This window comes from Dermacentor andersoni, chromosome 3 (genome assembly GCF_023375885.2).
Source record: "Dermacentor andersoni chromosome 3, qqDerAnde1_hic_scaffold, whole genome shotgun sequence".
NCBI lineage: Eukaryota > Metazoa > Arthropoda > Arachnida > Ixodida > Ixodidae > Dermacentor > Dermacentor andersoni.
The window spans coordinates 5,106,250-5,120,875 of NC_092816.1; the positions used below are offsets into that span (position 1 = coordinate 5,106,250).

The 14,626-nt window shown below is 48.3% G+C and overlaps 1 protein-coding gene across 3 annotated transcripts in view; it reads right to left on the reverse strand.

Moving 5' to 3' along the window:
• Rbp6 (RNA-binding protein 6) overlaps nucleotides 1–14,626 on the reverse strand; it is a 1,068,785-nt gene that overhangs the window by 497,317 nt on the left and 556,842 nt on the right. For all 3 annotated transcript variants that reach the window (XM_050169782.3, XM_050169781.3, XM_050169783.3), the window contains one exon: nucleotides 9,630–9,722. In XM_050169782.3, the coding sequence (XP_050025739.1) occupies nucleotides 9,630–9,722 (93 nt within the window). The remainder of the gene's footprint in view (nucleotides 1–9,629; nucleotides 9,723–14,626) is intronic.

Here is a 14,626-nt window from a genome sequence, read left to right on the forward strand (position 1 = left end):
TTGAGGAGCAAACTGAAAGAGTTAGCGCTGCTAAATACATTTCAACTATAGATCTCGTGCGGGGGTACTGGCAAATTCCCCTTTCAGAAAGTGCCAGCCGCTATTCCGCATTCATCTCACCTGTAGGCACTTTTCGCCCTCTCGCACTCAGCTTCGGGCTGAAGAACGCGCCGTTTAGCTTCTCTAAGTTAATGGATATTGTCCTAAAAGACTTATAGGAGTTCGCCTTGTCCTATCTTGATGATGTAGCAATTTTTTCGGACAGCTGGGAACAACACGTATCGCACCTCAAACAGGTGTTCTCACGGTTGAGGGAAGCCGGCTTAACGATGAAAGCGGAAAAATGTAGGTTTGGTTGTTCGCAGGTTACTTATCTGGGCCATGTTGTCGGTCAGGGCATGAGACGGCCGGCTGAGCTGAAAATAGCTACGATTGGAGAATTTTCTCAGCCGTGCACGAAAACAGACCTTCGTTCATTTTTGGGACTTGTGGGGTGCTATCAACGGTACATTCCGAATTACTCGCAAATGGCAAGTCCATTAACGGACGCCCTCCGAAAGGGAGCACCGAGTAACGTACACTGGGATAAGGACAAAGAGAACGCTTTCCAAAGTTTGAAAATGCTATTGGTTTCTCGCCCTGTGCTTCGCGCGCCAGACTACACAAAGGAATTCATAGTTCAATGCGACGCAAGCGACAGAGGTATGGGCGTGGTACTTAGTCAGGTCGGCGACGACAACGAGGAGCATCCTATCCTCTATGCCAGCCGTAAACTAAATGTAAGAGAGGAAGCCTACAGCGCTTCAGAGAAGGAATGCGCTTGTTTGGTTTGGGCCGCACAGAAGTTGTCGTGTTACTTGTACGGAGCGAAGTTCATCTTCGAGACCGACCACTGTCCTCTGACGTGGCTCAATCAAATGTCACACAAAAATGGCCGCTTGCTCCGATAGAGCCTCACTCTCCAAGAGTACAACTTCTCCGTTAGATATAAGAAGGGAAAGTTGCATAGCAATGCGGATGGATTAAACAGGCTAATTTGAATTCTGCGTTTGAGGGTCCCGCCTAAATTTTAGGGTTACTAGTGTTAATATTTTTTTAAGCGAAAAAGAACCCCTCTCATTTAGCAGGATTCCCTCCATGATTGCTGAATTTGTCAGCAGGAATTTGCTTCAGAAATTGGCATAGCGAAATGCAGCATTTTTTTTTTTTTGTTTCTGCACTTATGTTGTTTTTTTTTTTTTTTTTTTGAAGCCTAGCGGGTCTAAAGTGAGAGCCAATGCACGTCATCTCGGCGCAGAGCCGTGTTGTGGGGTTCATTTTGCAGTTGCCTGTCTTTGTTGGATGGTTTGGGGCGGTGACATCAATACACAAGTGGTCGCTGCGAGCCAAGACATCAATCCCCCCCCCTGACCACCTGCCATTCTCTTCCTGCCTAGCGGTTGTCAGCGCTAGACAGTCGAGATTTTTCGGGCCATGGAGGCGCTGTTAAGAATGGCGAGCTGCAAGGCAAAATTGCCACCCAATTACGACTGGGGGACAAGACGCGCATCCCCCACTCTCCGTCGCTGCAGCTAGGCTGCGTTCGAAGAAGCGGGCTTTGTGCTGAAAACCGCCTCCATCCACCAGCCCCATCGCCGTTGTGACGAAACGGGTTCGACGGACGAACTATTGTGCCCGAGGTCCCCAGCGCGGACCTGATTTGATACGCGTGAGCGAGCTGCCGCGGGAAAGCTGTCTTTTCGTGCTTCTCACACGACGAAGATGAGCAGGACAACGAGCTACCCAGAATGTCGCCGAGCTTCCCGGAACAGCGCCCTTCTGACGTCGGCTGCAGACCTTCGCACCTGTTTGTTTGCGTGTGTGTGGGCGTAAACTGTACTGCGGAACGGCGCCCCTCTGTCGTCGGCTCCAGACCTTGGAATGTGTGTGCCTTTGTGTGCGTAAACTGTTCTTCGGGGCGGCGGCGAACTTACAATGAGTAAACGAACGCTCGCGTCACCTTGTCGCGGGAGGCGGCTAGTTTTGCGATGACGAAACGAACATTCGCTGCCTTGTATCGCCGACGGACCGAGTGTTTAAAAACGGCTGTTGTGCGGATGCTCGACACACTTCTCTCGTGCAGTCATGTTGGACTGACACTCCTTTTCTCAAGCAGTCATGTTAGACTGATTTAAATACTGTAAATAAACCCATTTTCCTCGTTCTCGATGAGAAGCAGTTCTTCCCTTCATCAATGTCCTCAGCGTGGATAAGTTGGACGACGGCATGGGCCAGCTACCTTCGAATTCATGCCGGACTCCAATCTTGGCAACGTATCTCGAGCGATGGAATTGAGCCCCCAATCCTGACAGTGCGCGGAAGTCTGCGTGTGTAAACCGTCCCGCAGAGAGGCGACTTGTTTACGATGCCTAGACGAACGTTTTCGCCTCCCCTAGGGGTCTAGGGAACACGAAGTGGTTATAAGCGGCTGTTGTCGGCTGCTAGTGTGGGCTCGTCGTCGTACTCGTGAGCTGTGTGCTCGTTTGCTGTATGCTTCGTCTTGCGGGCTCCATTTGGGAGTCACGCTAGACTGTGTAAATGTATCTCTTGTTTAAAACGTCAATACTGTAAATAAACCCTGCTCGCCTAAGTCCCGACGAAGAGTCAAGGTCCTCCCTACAACTACGACCGCCAACTCTTACATCTGTATGGCTGCGGTGAGATCAGCCTACGGCTCGTAGATCGGCCTACGACTCCGAGACAGCAACGGCAGCTCACGGACTTTGGCACATGGTGACCGACCGGTATGCTGATCAAGTTGGAGGCGACTTGAGTTTCACGACCTCTTGCAACAGACTGGGTACGGCGGAGAAGGACTGGCGATATGGCGCTGCTTCAGTGGGTGAGCGTTTGGTTTTGGCTGTAAGATTTACCAGGCTTCAATTTCTCGCTGTGTGTAGATTTGATTCGCTGGGACCTTTTACTTGTATTTTGATTGGCGTGGGTATCGCAGCAAGTATTGTGTGACAGCAGAGCCAAAGCTTAAAGTAGCGACCATGGTTCTATTGTGTTTGACGGGAGCTGACCTGTTGTGGTTGTGTGAAGAGCTCGAGGTAGACGTAGAGGAGGACTTGACGGAAGCAGAAATTCGTAAAACCATTTTGCAAAGTGGCAATGATATGAAACTCTTCGAAAAACTAGGTAAACGAATTCTAAACAAAAGACAGGAACCGGAATCAATTAGGCAAGAATGCCATGAGCGCGAGCGAAAACGCCAACAACGCGAGCGAAAACGCCAAGAGCGTGAGCAAAAACGGCAAGAGCTTGAAAAAGAAATGGCAGCAGTGAACAAAGAGATACAAGATTTGCACCAGTTAAACGCAGGAAGTCAACAGCGGCTTGAGAAATCTGTAGGCTGGACGCAGCGAAAGTGGGAAAAAAATAGCAGATTTTCGTCGAAAGCCGACAGACAGAAGTAGTAGCATCTGCGAGATTAGCAGCACGTTCATAAGTGAACTTGAAGTGCTAGCAGCTAACGATGCCTTAGTGGCAACAGAGGCCGTTAAAGGCCAGAGTGAGAGCGACGAGGTGCTGTGCCAACAGAGCACTGTAGAGACAGCTAGGCCAGCTGTGAATGAATTGGCACAGTCACCGCGCGTGTGCGTCGCAGGTAATGTTAGCGAGGTCGTTAGCGAGGTACAGAGCTGACCCGACAGACAGGAGCACCCATGTCGAGTAAGATCTGCGTGCCGAAGTAAAGTGCCAGCTGGACGATGCAGCTGAGGACAGTTCGCAGGATTGCGACCTCCGTAGCTCAAGGGAAGACCACTGCATTGTTCAGGGATCGGCGCAGCTCTCCGTCAGTCTAGGTAGCCACGAGAGCGATAATTTAGTTAGGAATCATTCAGACTGTGCGGGTAAGAGACCGATCCGGGCCGACGAAGTGTGCACCAGCCAGCACGAGGCGCGAGAAGGCGACATGAGAGGGAATTCCAAGAAAAAGCGCCGCAGAAAGAAGCGTGTTAAAGATCGAAATGCGGTGAGTAATGTAGCGCAGCCAAAGTCAGCGACACGCCCAAAAAGGCAGGGCGCGAAGAAAAGGAAGGTGCGATCGTCGTTGACGACGTTGGCGCATCAAGAACTTTCGAGCCACGGGTCAAAAAGAGACCGAGAAGCATGTTCTGCTCTGCACGGACGTGGACAAAGGGCACGGCACAGTTATGTTCCTTGTCGGTCCGTCGTTCTTTTCGAAGTGCAGCATGTAGTGCGAAGGAGCGCAAAGTGGCAACACGAGACGAGGTGATAGGGAGTCGCGACGCGGTCAGTCGAGTTCGTGATGAAAGCGGGGCGCCAGGACGCAAATTGGCAGGAGACTGTAACGTCTTGTGTGTCAGCCCTTTTGTTGTTCCTCGGTAGCCAGAGTAGCTTTCGAACCGCGACCACCTCGAGTACGGCTCAAAAGTATGAGTCAGTTGTAAACATTTGAAACGGGAGGCCACGAGAACTTCCGTAGAAGGAAGGCGTGTTTTTTTTTAGACTTTTTCAATATGTAAGGTATGAGCTTTCTTTATGTTTTCGTTGGAGATGCTCCGAGCTTTGAAAGAGGCGTTGTATTTACACAATTAGTTTCGCGAGTGTTCATTAATGAGTAGATAGGCTTTCTTTTTTTTGTGTGTGTGAGTAACCTGAGTGTCAAGATTATCGGTGAGAGGCCTATGGTAACGCGTGTGTGTATTAGTTAACCTTCTTTTTTTGTGCGTTTTTTTTATTTTCTAAGGCTAAGCGCGTAGGTTTTCAGTAAGTGCGCAATTTGCACTGAAAAGTGTTCTTAGTTCCTTTAGCGCGTGTCCTGTGTGGACGGAAGGAAGCAGATTCATGACTGGGTTGCTCGTGTGTGTTTAGGGCGGCCGTGTTCCGACTTTTCTAGTAAGCGTGCGTGGAACGAGTTATTAGCAGACGCATTTTTTAAGGGTTCTGCAGTGTACGTGAATTACGCAAGTTTAGTTGCTCGGTTAAGTTACGTGTCCGGTGTGGACTAAAGGAACAAATGTGAGTAAGCGTGATGAAATGCTTATGTACGACGCAAGTACGCGTTCTGAATAGAGACCACAAAGCTAGCGCGATTGTGATTACGTACCTGTGGAGTTGGCCAGACGGTTCAGTGGCAACCGTACATGAGATAAGTACGCCACTGTGACAGGGTAAGAACAGACTGTTCGTGAAGCTAGGCTGCTTAAGTTATATTCCGGTATTGGTGCTTGAGAGCCTTCAGCTTAATTCTGTGCAGCGCGACGGTCGGGTTTGGTCGAACTCAAGGGGAACGTGAACGCTCGCTTTGGCGGCACGAAATTTTGAGGGAAAATTTGGGGTTCCCAGTTGAGTGGCTTGCATTGAAATTTTGATGGGAAGCCTGGTAGGTTAACAGCTGATTCCGGGCGTTCACTCCTCGGCGCTCAAGAAAATGAATACGACGCGGGACAGAACTTTCACAACGAAATGTGATTATGCAGCCTGCCACGTGATCACGTACAAACGTATGGCGATGCAAGAACAAATAAAGTAAGGCGCATGAGCGGAAGTAAATAAAAGCCTTTACGAAAGAGGAGGAATGCTGTACGAGCTCCGGGAGGCGCCGGAAGTGGCATCTAAGATTCCGCCAGCAGCCGGAAATTTGAAAGCGAGACCCGTGCCCTTCCCAGAAGCAGCGCTTCACTTCCGCCCTCGCACCAGCGGCCGGTCTGCCCCCGTGCGGCGGCGAGGGTGGCGAAACCGCCGCGTCCTCGGCTCGCGCTGCCGTCTCGGGACGCCGGCGTTATTTTCGAGCAGACTTTCGCCTCCCTCGGTGGCATAAAAGTGAGGGAACCTATTGTGACGCAGGCGGAACAATCACTCGAGCGAGGTCAGCTTCCTCTGCTACCAACGATAACAGTTTCATCACTCAATGGTTTGGGCCTGCGACATATTTATCTTGAGGCTTGCAGCCTTTAGCGAACGACCAAGTGGTCAACGCGAGAGAGCCCTCTTGCGTTTAATAAACACCAGTCCTAGTGTTCGGGTGGCTTCCGTGTTGAGCGAAAGGGCGCACTGGGTGCGGCACACCGAAAAAATCCTTGGCGCACTTGGCCATCTTCGGAGTGTGCAACGTGGGCTTACTGGTTGTTCGTCTTGAAACGATTAAGTTGAATGCCGACAAGGCACAAGGACGCGTGCTTAATCGCGCCTAATGGTAAAGGCTGACCATATCGACGCACTTGGTGAGTCGTCCATAGCCAACGATACCGTTGTCTTCTAAAGAGCTGGATTTCCTACGCACGCGGTGATAAAAGGTTACGTAGGAAATGCGTTTAGCAATGCTCTTTTTCCCACGCAACTATAGCTGCGTCCGAACCGCGGTGCGCGAGAAGCGTGGCTCGGTTTTAGAAGTAAGCGCTGCTGCTGCACGCGTGTTGTCCCTGCGCCTCGTCTGCAACTGGCTCGCGGCCATCTTGAGATCCGGCTGCATTGCGCGTCTTGAAACAACAAATCGCACAAAGCACGGATCCTGCAGCAGGTGCCCCCCCTGCTCCGTGGAAGAAGGCCCACCGGCGAAACGAAGTTGCCGGATGCCTGGGCGGCGGAAGCAAGCGCCCGTCCAACACGAAAGGTCAACACGAGCGCGGGACCTCTTCCGCTTCGCCGTGTTCCCGCACAGCGCCCTTCTGCTCTGCTTCCGCCGTTCACGGAGGCGAGCGTTATTTGTAGACTCCGCACCGGCTGGTAACGTTATTGGTACTTCTTTAAACCGGGCACTCAAGTTACGTAAAAAAAAAAAACAACGTTACTGCGTTCACACAAATAACCATTTCCCTCATCGCGCAGCATAACGTACGCATTATAGCGGAACTTCCCAGGCGGTTAGTGTCCCGCCTGTTTCGTTCACACTTGAGCGAAACATAAACAGAAAGAGGGAGCCACAATAGAAGGGCGTTGAGAAAACTCCGTAGGCAGGAACTCATCCACTTTGCAGTTCTTCTCAATGGTTCGTACGATAAGCGCAAGTTCACAAACGTCGTAATAACAGCGCTGCCATAAGGCAAAATTGTGAGTGAAAATATAGCCTGAAATTATTCCAACCACAGAGTTTCGTACAATAATTACTAGAGGGAACTCTGGCGCTGCAGTCGTTGACCCACCATGGGAATGATGGGAAATACATGGATTTGCCTGTCTTCGTGCTGGAGACGTTCTTGTGGCTTTGTTTATTGCGCTTTGTATGCCATCATGGTCGTAAATTTCGGAGCAATCTATACTCTTACAAGTGCAGAAGACGCTGCGAACACGCACATTCGCTACTAATCGCTACTGCTAAGCTTGTCGAGGTGACCAAACCGAAACGCGCCAAGCGTCTCAAGAGACTGGCATGTCCGCAATAAATTCATAGGGGAGTTTCGAATCGCTATACACAATGACTGCGCCAACACGTGTATGCTTTATCGGTGAAAAAACTATAACAGATGGGAGCAGATGCGGACTACGAGTGGCAAATTGTGCAGTGGCTCGACGCGCACCTTACGCAGCGTCTGCGCAGGCAACTCTCGTTTTGCACCCGTTCTAGCGGGAGTACCACAAGCGTCACTTACCGGGGAGCTCCGTTTCCCTATTTGTCGTAACTATTTGCAAATAAAATATGCTGTGTGCAGGGCACACATAAAGGCTGAATCAAATGCTAATTAACACTAAATAATGTTGTTCCGCTGTAATTGAACAGTGCTCGTCGCGGTGAAAGCAAATATTTGTATATGTGCTCAAATTACAATACGTCATCGAAAATCGTGGCTCAACTAGAATAGCCATGTAAGTTATGTAGTTTCAGCAGCTTCAAACCAACTTTAGCTCCTAAGAAGTCAATTAAACCATTGCACCATTAAAGTAGGCTTGTGGCATATACCCCCCCCCCCCCCCTACACAGTAAGACATTTATTAGAGTGCGCAGACATTGTTTGGCATCCACACACAAAATCAAACACAAACTACATTAAAAGTGTCCAGGGGAAAGCGTTAAGAGAGAGAGGTGAAAACGAGATAAAGGCAGAGAAGTAAACCACAGGTAAAGCCCCCGCTTTGCTACTCTGCATTAGGGGAAGGGAAAGCAAAGACGGAATGAAGAGCAGGGACAAAAAGAAAGGCGTGCAAAAAAAGGACAGGATAATTATGGTCTTTCTAATAGTCCACTGCCCCGTGAAAAGGTCAGCAAAACCTTGATCGACTTTCGGTGCGACGACAGTCCACGTCACCAATCCGAGACTGACTGTTCTGAAAGTGGCCTGTGGTCAAGGCGTGCCCACACGGCCGCTATCGGCAGCCGCGGCGTGCGCTGTATCGAGGACAGTGGCAGAGTACGTACGTGTTCTACAGTCTCCTCGCCGCCGCAGTGACTGAAAGCCGCGCTCTCGTCCATACCGAAGGAAAGCGTTAAGATTAATAATTAATGCGTATGGCAAGAGTGTAACCGTTAGCAACCTTAAGGAAATGAGTGACTGTCCCAGACTTGAATCGCGCCGAAAGTTGCGTCACCTGCAATTGCTCTTTGAAACAGTAAACGATAGAACAAAAATAAAATCGTCTAGTCATACGCAGTGGAACAAGACAAGGCTAACTGGAAGCATGATAAGACAAGCACAACGGCATTCCGGTTTGCCTTCTCTCCGCGAACAATATGTATGCACTTCCACGCCAACTACAGCTGATCAATCGACGCATTCGTATCAGTAATTCAGAGAGCCACTTGCGTTTTGTCTGTACATATATTCAAGCTTTAGTTTTCGTTGTTTCTTCTTTTTTGTATGTGTGTAGTAATATTGCTTGGTTTTTTGCCTATGGTGTTCGGAATCAATAATTGTGTTGCGCTTAAACCCGGGGTGCATATTCTGGAGTTTATGTATATACATACAGTGAAGCAGACGCGCATATGAAGCGGTATATTGACGTTTCAGCCGGGGTCCGGCCTTTATCTGATGAAAGCCGGACTTCGGCTGAAACGTCAATAAACCGCTTCACACGCGCGTCTGCTTCACTGTGAATATTTACCCGGACCCAGAACTGCTTTTTTTCTAGTATATATATATATATATATATATATATATATATATATATATATATATATATATATATATATATATATATATATATATATATATATATATATATATATATGCGTGTGTTGGTCTGCGAGTATGCCTAATCAAATTGGGCCACCCTTGAACCGGCTTTTTAACGCGGCCCGGAGTAATGTGTTGACAAGCGCACATGTCATAGTGCTGTTCGTAATTTCGTTAATCTGCATATATGGTCATTGGTGTTGGCATGAGCTTAGCTGCTGCATACTGCTTTGTCTTGTTTTTTTATGTGCGCAATCCTGAAATGGCTCCCAAAGGGTTATCCGACAAATAAATAAAGAAACAAATAAACGTTACTGGCCAGCGCCGATGACCTAACTGATGCTGAAAATAATGAAAATATATGGGCCTTAGGACGTGAAACTTTACCGAGGCAAGTCCAAAACCCATGGCAGGTCATTCTTCGTCAAGCCTCTCCACAGTTGCGCCCGTTGTCATGTAAAACAGTCTGGATCGCGCGGGCGCAAAGAAGCGATGTCGTGTTGACGAACTCACCCTTCCAAACTGCTGGAAGTAGTTCTTGACGTCCTCCAGCGTTGTGGGCGCAGAGAGGCCGCCGACGAACACTTTCTTTGTTCTGGTCACCATCTGTAACGCAACGAAGGGACAGGAGGCATGGCTGCATGAGCGCACTGCCGCGGAATGCAAAAGGCGCGAACGCTGGCGGGACGTGACAGTGCCAGAGACGACGCCATTTAGAGCCGCCTGCGAAAGCTCCAGCGCCGACGTATCGAGAGCATTAAAACGCAACAACAGTCAGTCACGAGTAGAACCCCTCAACTCTCGACTCCAAATAGCGATGGAATAAGCTTCCTACGATGACACAAAAGAGAAAATATATCAGTGTGTATCAGTAGCATACCGGGTGTTCCAAAATATTTTAAAGGTTGCCTGTGGCAGATTGCACAATTCTCGTTCATGAGCTGGTCTACTCGGAGAGGCTGACATTACTTGCAGAAAGAAAATGAAATGCATAATCGACTAACTACCAAATTCACTAATTAAGTTTTTAGTTATTTAACAAAACAACGTTTTATGCATTCAAGCACAAAGGTAACTGGAACGCCAACGCATTTCTCCGCAAATTTCGGTAATTATTATCTCGGAACTGGTGTCATTCTGACAATTCGTTCCAAGTGGGTCCGCTTTGCGAACTCCATGGCTAGAATTTGCAAATTGCAATATGGGCCATTAGGTAACTAATTTAAAACCTAATTAGTGAGTTTTGCTAATTAGTTGATTATGCATTTCAATTCTTTTTTTCTGCAAGTAGTGCCCGCCGCATCGTGTAGACGACCTCATGAACTATAATTGTGCTATCTGCTAGAGGCAAACCTTAAGAATTCGTGAAAGTGTTCGCTGAAACACCCTGTATACGTACGGACCATCACGCCTCAAGCTAACCTTGCGAGCTCAAGAACTTGTCTGGACGTCTGGGTCTTCAAGTGCCGGAGTGTGTCAGAATGTCACCTACAAGTCTGGTGAACATACCACGACCTTGACGTCATTTCTGGCTTCCCGTGCCTCTATTAGACAGTTACGCAACAGGCTCCCGTCACGAGTAATCGGATGCCATTTCGGCAACGGTTTTCTCTCTGGCCGCAATCGACGACCAGCTTCCTTCCGGCGGTGCTGACTGCGGGCGTATTGTGCGTGCGGCTTCCCGACTGGGTCGCCCACCGGCGCAATACAAGCTGCACAGTGACGTGCTCTACCGACACATCCTGCAGCTCCGAACTACGTTTGTCCAACGCATGAGTCAGGCGCGCCTTTTAGGAAAGAGCTGTCATGGACGACTTGACGGGACTTGGAGACCGTACAGAAAGCAGCAATAGTGGTACATATTCGGTGGCTATGCGAAATCAAATAAGTTTACACCACCAGTATTTTGAGATGATGCATACATTACACATAACTGAATAAGAAAACAATACAATTATGGTAGTTATGACATAGATTCTGCATGCCTATTCATCTCTATGAATGTCATAAATCAATTATACAGTTTATAATCAACAAGCGGTGTTCACTAATGCAACCAGAATGTTCGTCATTGACACCTAAGCTAAAGTTAATGCGTGTAGCCACATGATTGATTATCACGGGTATTTGATAAGCGAGAACAGACCTTCCATAACTTGTGCGTGTTCGTGGTGTCGGTATCCGTTCATAACGCAGGGCATAACTTGAAGCTTCACGTGTGGTGTGTAAAATGTTATGTTTATGTATGTAGAGCAGCAGTCGACAAATGTGTAATTTTCTCGCGTTGAGCAAATTCTTGGAGGAAAGGACACCGCGCAAAAAAGACACGAAAGAGCGACACGCGCTGTGTGCGTGTCGCTCTCTCGTGTCTTTTTTGCGCGGTGTCCTTTCTTCCAATGAATTAGCAACAAGTCCAAGCACCTTAAGAGAAAGTTTGATAAACAAAGGATCAATTGGTAAGCCTTTAGGTTCACCATGACAATTGTCAAAAATCCTCAGCACTTTCTTTTGCATCACTGCCAGTTTGTTATAATCAGCAGCCGTTGTAGCGCCCCACACTAGTGTGCACTGAAGCAAAAATGGGGCTAGAAGCGACTATGACATAACGCCTTCTTTAGCTGCACCAGACTTGGATGAAACAATTTGAATAAACCAACCGCTTCGCCCAGTTCCGAGGTGAGATTGGTTACATGTGCGATATATATATATATATATATATATATATATATATATATATATATATATATATATATATATATATATATATATATATATATATATATATATTCAGCGCTAGCTTATTCACCTGAAGCCTGTTTTCAAGCTGAATTTGGCAGTCATTTATCGCATTGTTTTCTAACGAGTATACGTGAAGAACGAAAAGATATACTAGTGTCCTCGGCGTACATTACTAACTTTGGTGGGTTAAGGTTATCAAATATATCATTTACGTAGAGTATAAATAACACGCACCCTAAAATCAACGCTTCCGGCATACCTTGTTTTACCTCAGTAGTGGGAGATGTAAAGCCGCCAATTTTGACACACAGTTTCCTATAGTCATGCAGTTTCTATAATGAAACGTCTCGATTAACACTGTCAAACGCTTTGCTAAGATCCATCAATAGACCAACAGCGTATAGTTAATTTTCAATGTTGTTCAGTTTTTTATCTTTATTATATAATAAAACCAGATCTGTAGATTTTCTTTCTGGTAACCGTGCTGTACAATCATTTATTACGTGGTGTTCAGAAAGAAAATTCGATAGGGACTTGTTAACATTTTTAAAGGCTTTATATAGCACAAGGAGCACAGAAATTGTCCTGAAAATACATATATCACCAATGGCACCACTTTTGTGCATTGGACATTTGCGGTCAAGTTTAGTATCAGAGGCAAAGATTCTAATTCAAACATTCTGTTGATGGCATGTATTAGGGCTACACGAGTTGCTGCATATTTGACGGGAACGATGCACATATTCCCGCCGAGACATTGTTGTCATTGAGGTTGTCCCCCCCCCCCCCCCTCTTTATTTCATGTGACGGAAATAAAACAATTGCGTTTGCTAGGCTTACACGTCACGGCCCTCAGTAATCACAAGTTTCGGCAGTGAAGCCACCTTTACAAGCAAGTCCCCAGGCTTGGTAAAGTATTCATTGGTTTTCACAAACGCTTCCACATCTGCAATACGACGCTTCAGTTATACAAGCTGTTAAGCTCGTTCCATAGTTTTCTAGGAAAGAGGTATTCATAATAGTAGGTGCTTGCCATGGTGGCTTTGGTATTACGCTGCTAAGCGCGACGTCGCGGCTACAAATCCCGGTCGAGGCGGCCGTATTTCGATTGCGGTGAAATAAAAAAAAAACACCCCGTGCATTGGGGGCACATTAAAGCACCATCATCATCATCGCCATCATCATCATCCTGCATACGCCCACAGGCGGGCAAAGGCCTCTCCAACTACCCCGGTCATGTGCTAATTGTGGCCATGTTGTCCCTGCAAACTTCTTAATCTCATCCGCCCACGTAAGCTTCGTGCCGAACAGAGTCTGCAGTCGCGCTCTCAGCAGCATGGTGAGACCTTTACCAGCTACATCGAAGATGTCATCGATCTCTGTAAACGCGGCGATGCGTCCATGACTGAGGGCAATAAAATCAAGCATATAATGTAGGGTATCGACGAGGACGCGTTTCACATGCGCATTTCAAAGAGCCCCTCTACTGTTGCCCAAGTTATTGAACTGTGCCAAAGCTATGACGAGCTCCGCGTCAACGCCTCCTCACCCGCCATGCTGTTCCCCATCAGGAATCGCTGTCCGGCTTGACCTCTCCTTTTCAAGATTCCACCATCCTCTCGCAGATCAAGGCTTTCGTCCGGGAAGAAGTTGCTCGCCAGCTCTCCCCCATCTCCAAGCCGCCGGAGTCAAGTTCGTCCGTTAGTCTGACCCTACGACACGTTATAGAAGAACAAGTGTCCGAGGTCCTTCCTCTGGAACGGGCGCCTCAACTCACCGCCCCACTGACTTCCGCCGACGCCGTCGCACAACCACGACCACCGACCTTCCGGGCTCCGCCTCCGATGCCTAGCCCTGTTTATACTTCCACGCTGCCACGACCTCCATCCAGTTCATCGAGTAATTAATCCCGGGCGCACAGCGGAAAATCGGCCCATCTGCTATTCGTGCGCTATTCCCGGACACGTTGCACGCCAGTGCAGCCGCCGTCCACTTCATCCACGTGACCACCCACGCCCAGCCGCGTACGACCATCCGTTGTCTTACGCTGCAGACCGCGATTTACCCCTTCCCCGACCAAGCCTTCGCCCAGTTTCTGACCGCCGTTCTCCTCCTCCTCATCGTCGCTCGCTCTCCCCGATGCGTCGACGTCCCTCTACCACTGACACGGAAAACTAAGTGGCGCAGTTTCCGAGGCAAGAACTGCGTCATCCTCAAGGCCTCTTCTTTCGCCGCCCAATGTTATTGACATCGCTGTTGAAGGTGTCTCTGTGCTTGCCCTCATTGACACAGGTACCGCCATATCTGTGATTGCCGAAAAACTATGCCGCTTAATACGAAAAGTCACGACACTTTTCTTCGGTCCTTTATTCCGCATGATACAGAACGTCCAGCCGGTGGCGTGCACCGCCAGACTTAAAATTCAAGGAGTGCTCCACACAGTCGAGTTCGTCATTCTTCCCTACTGTTCCCATGCTATTATTTTAGGTTGGGATTTTCTCTCCCGTCACCAAGCTGTCATTGATTGCTACCGTGCAAAAGTCGCCTTCTCTTCACTTGGCAATGCCATATCTGATGACGTTTCGCTTTCCTGCACCAAGTTGTCCCTCACTGACGACATCCAAATACCTCCACACGCATCCGCTCTGGTACCTGTATCCTGTTCCGTTGCCTCCGACTCTACCGTACTCTTCACACATTCCATTGCTTTCGTTCATCGCCACCTCTCACCACTCCCAACTGCGCTGCTTGGCTTTCAAGCTGGCGCGACT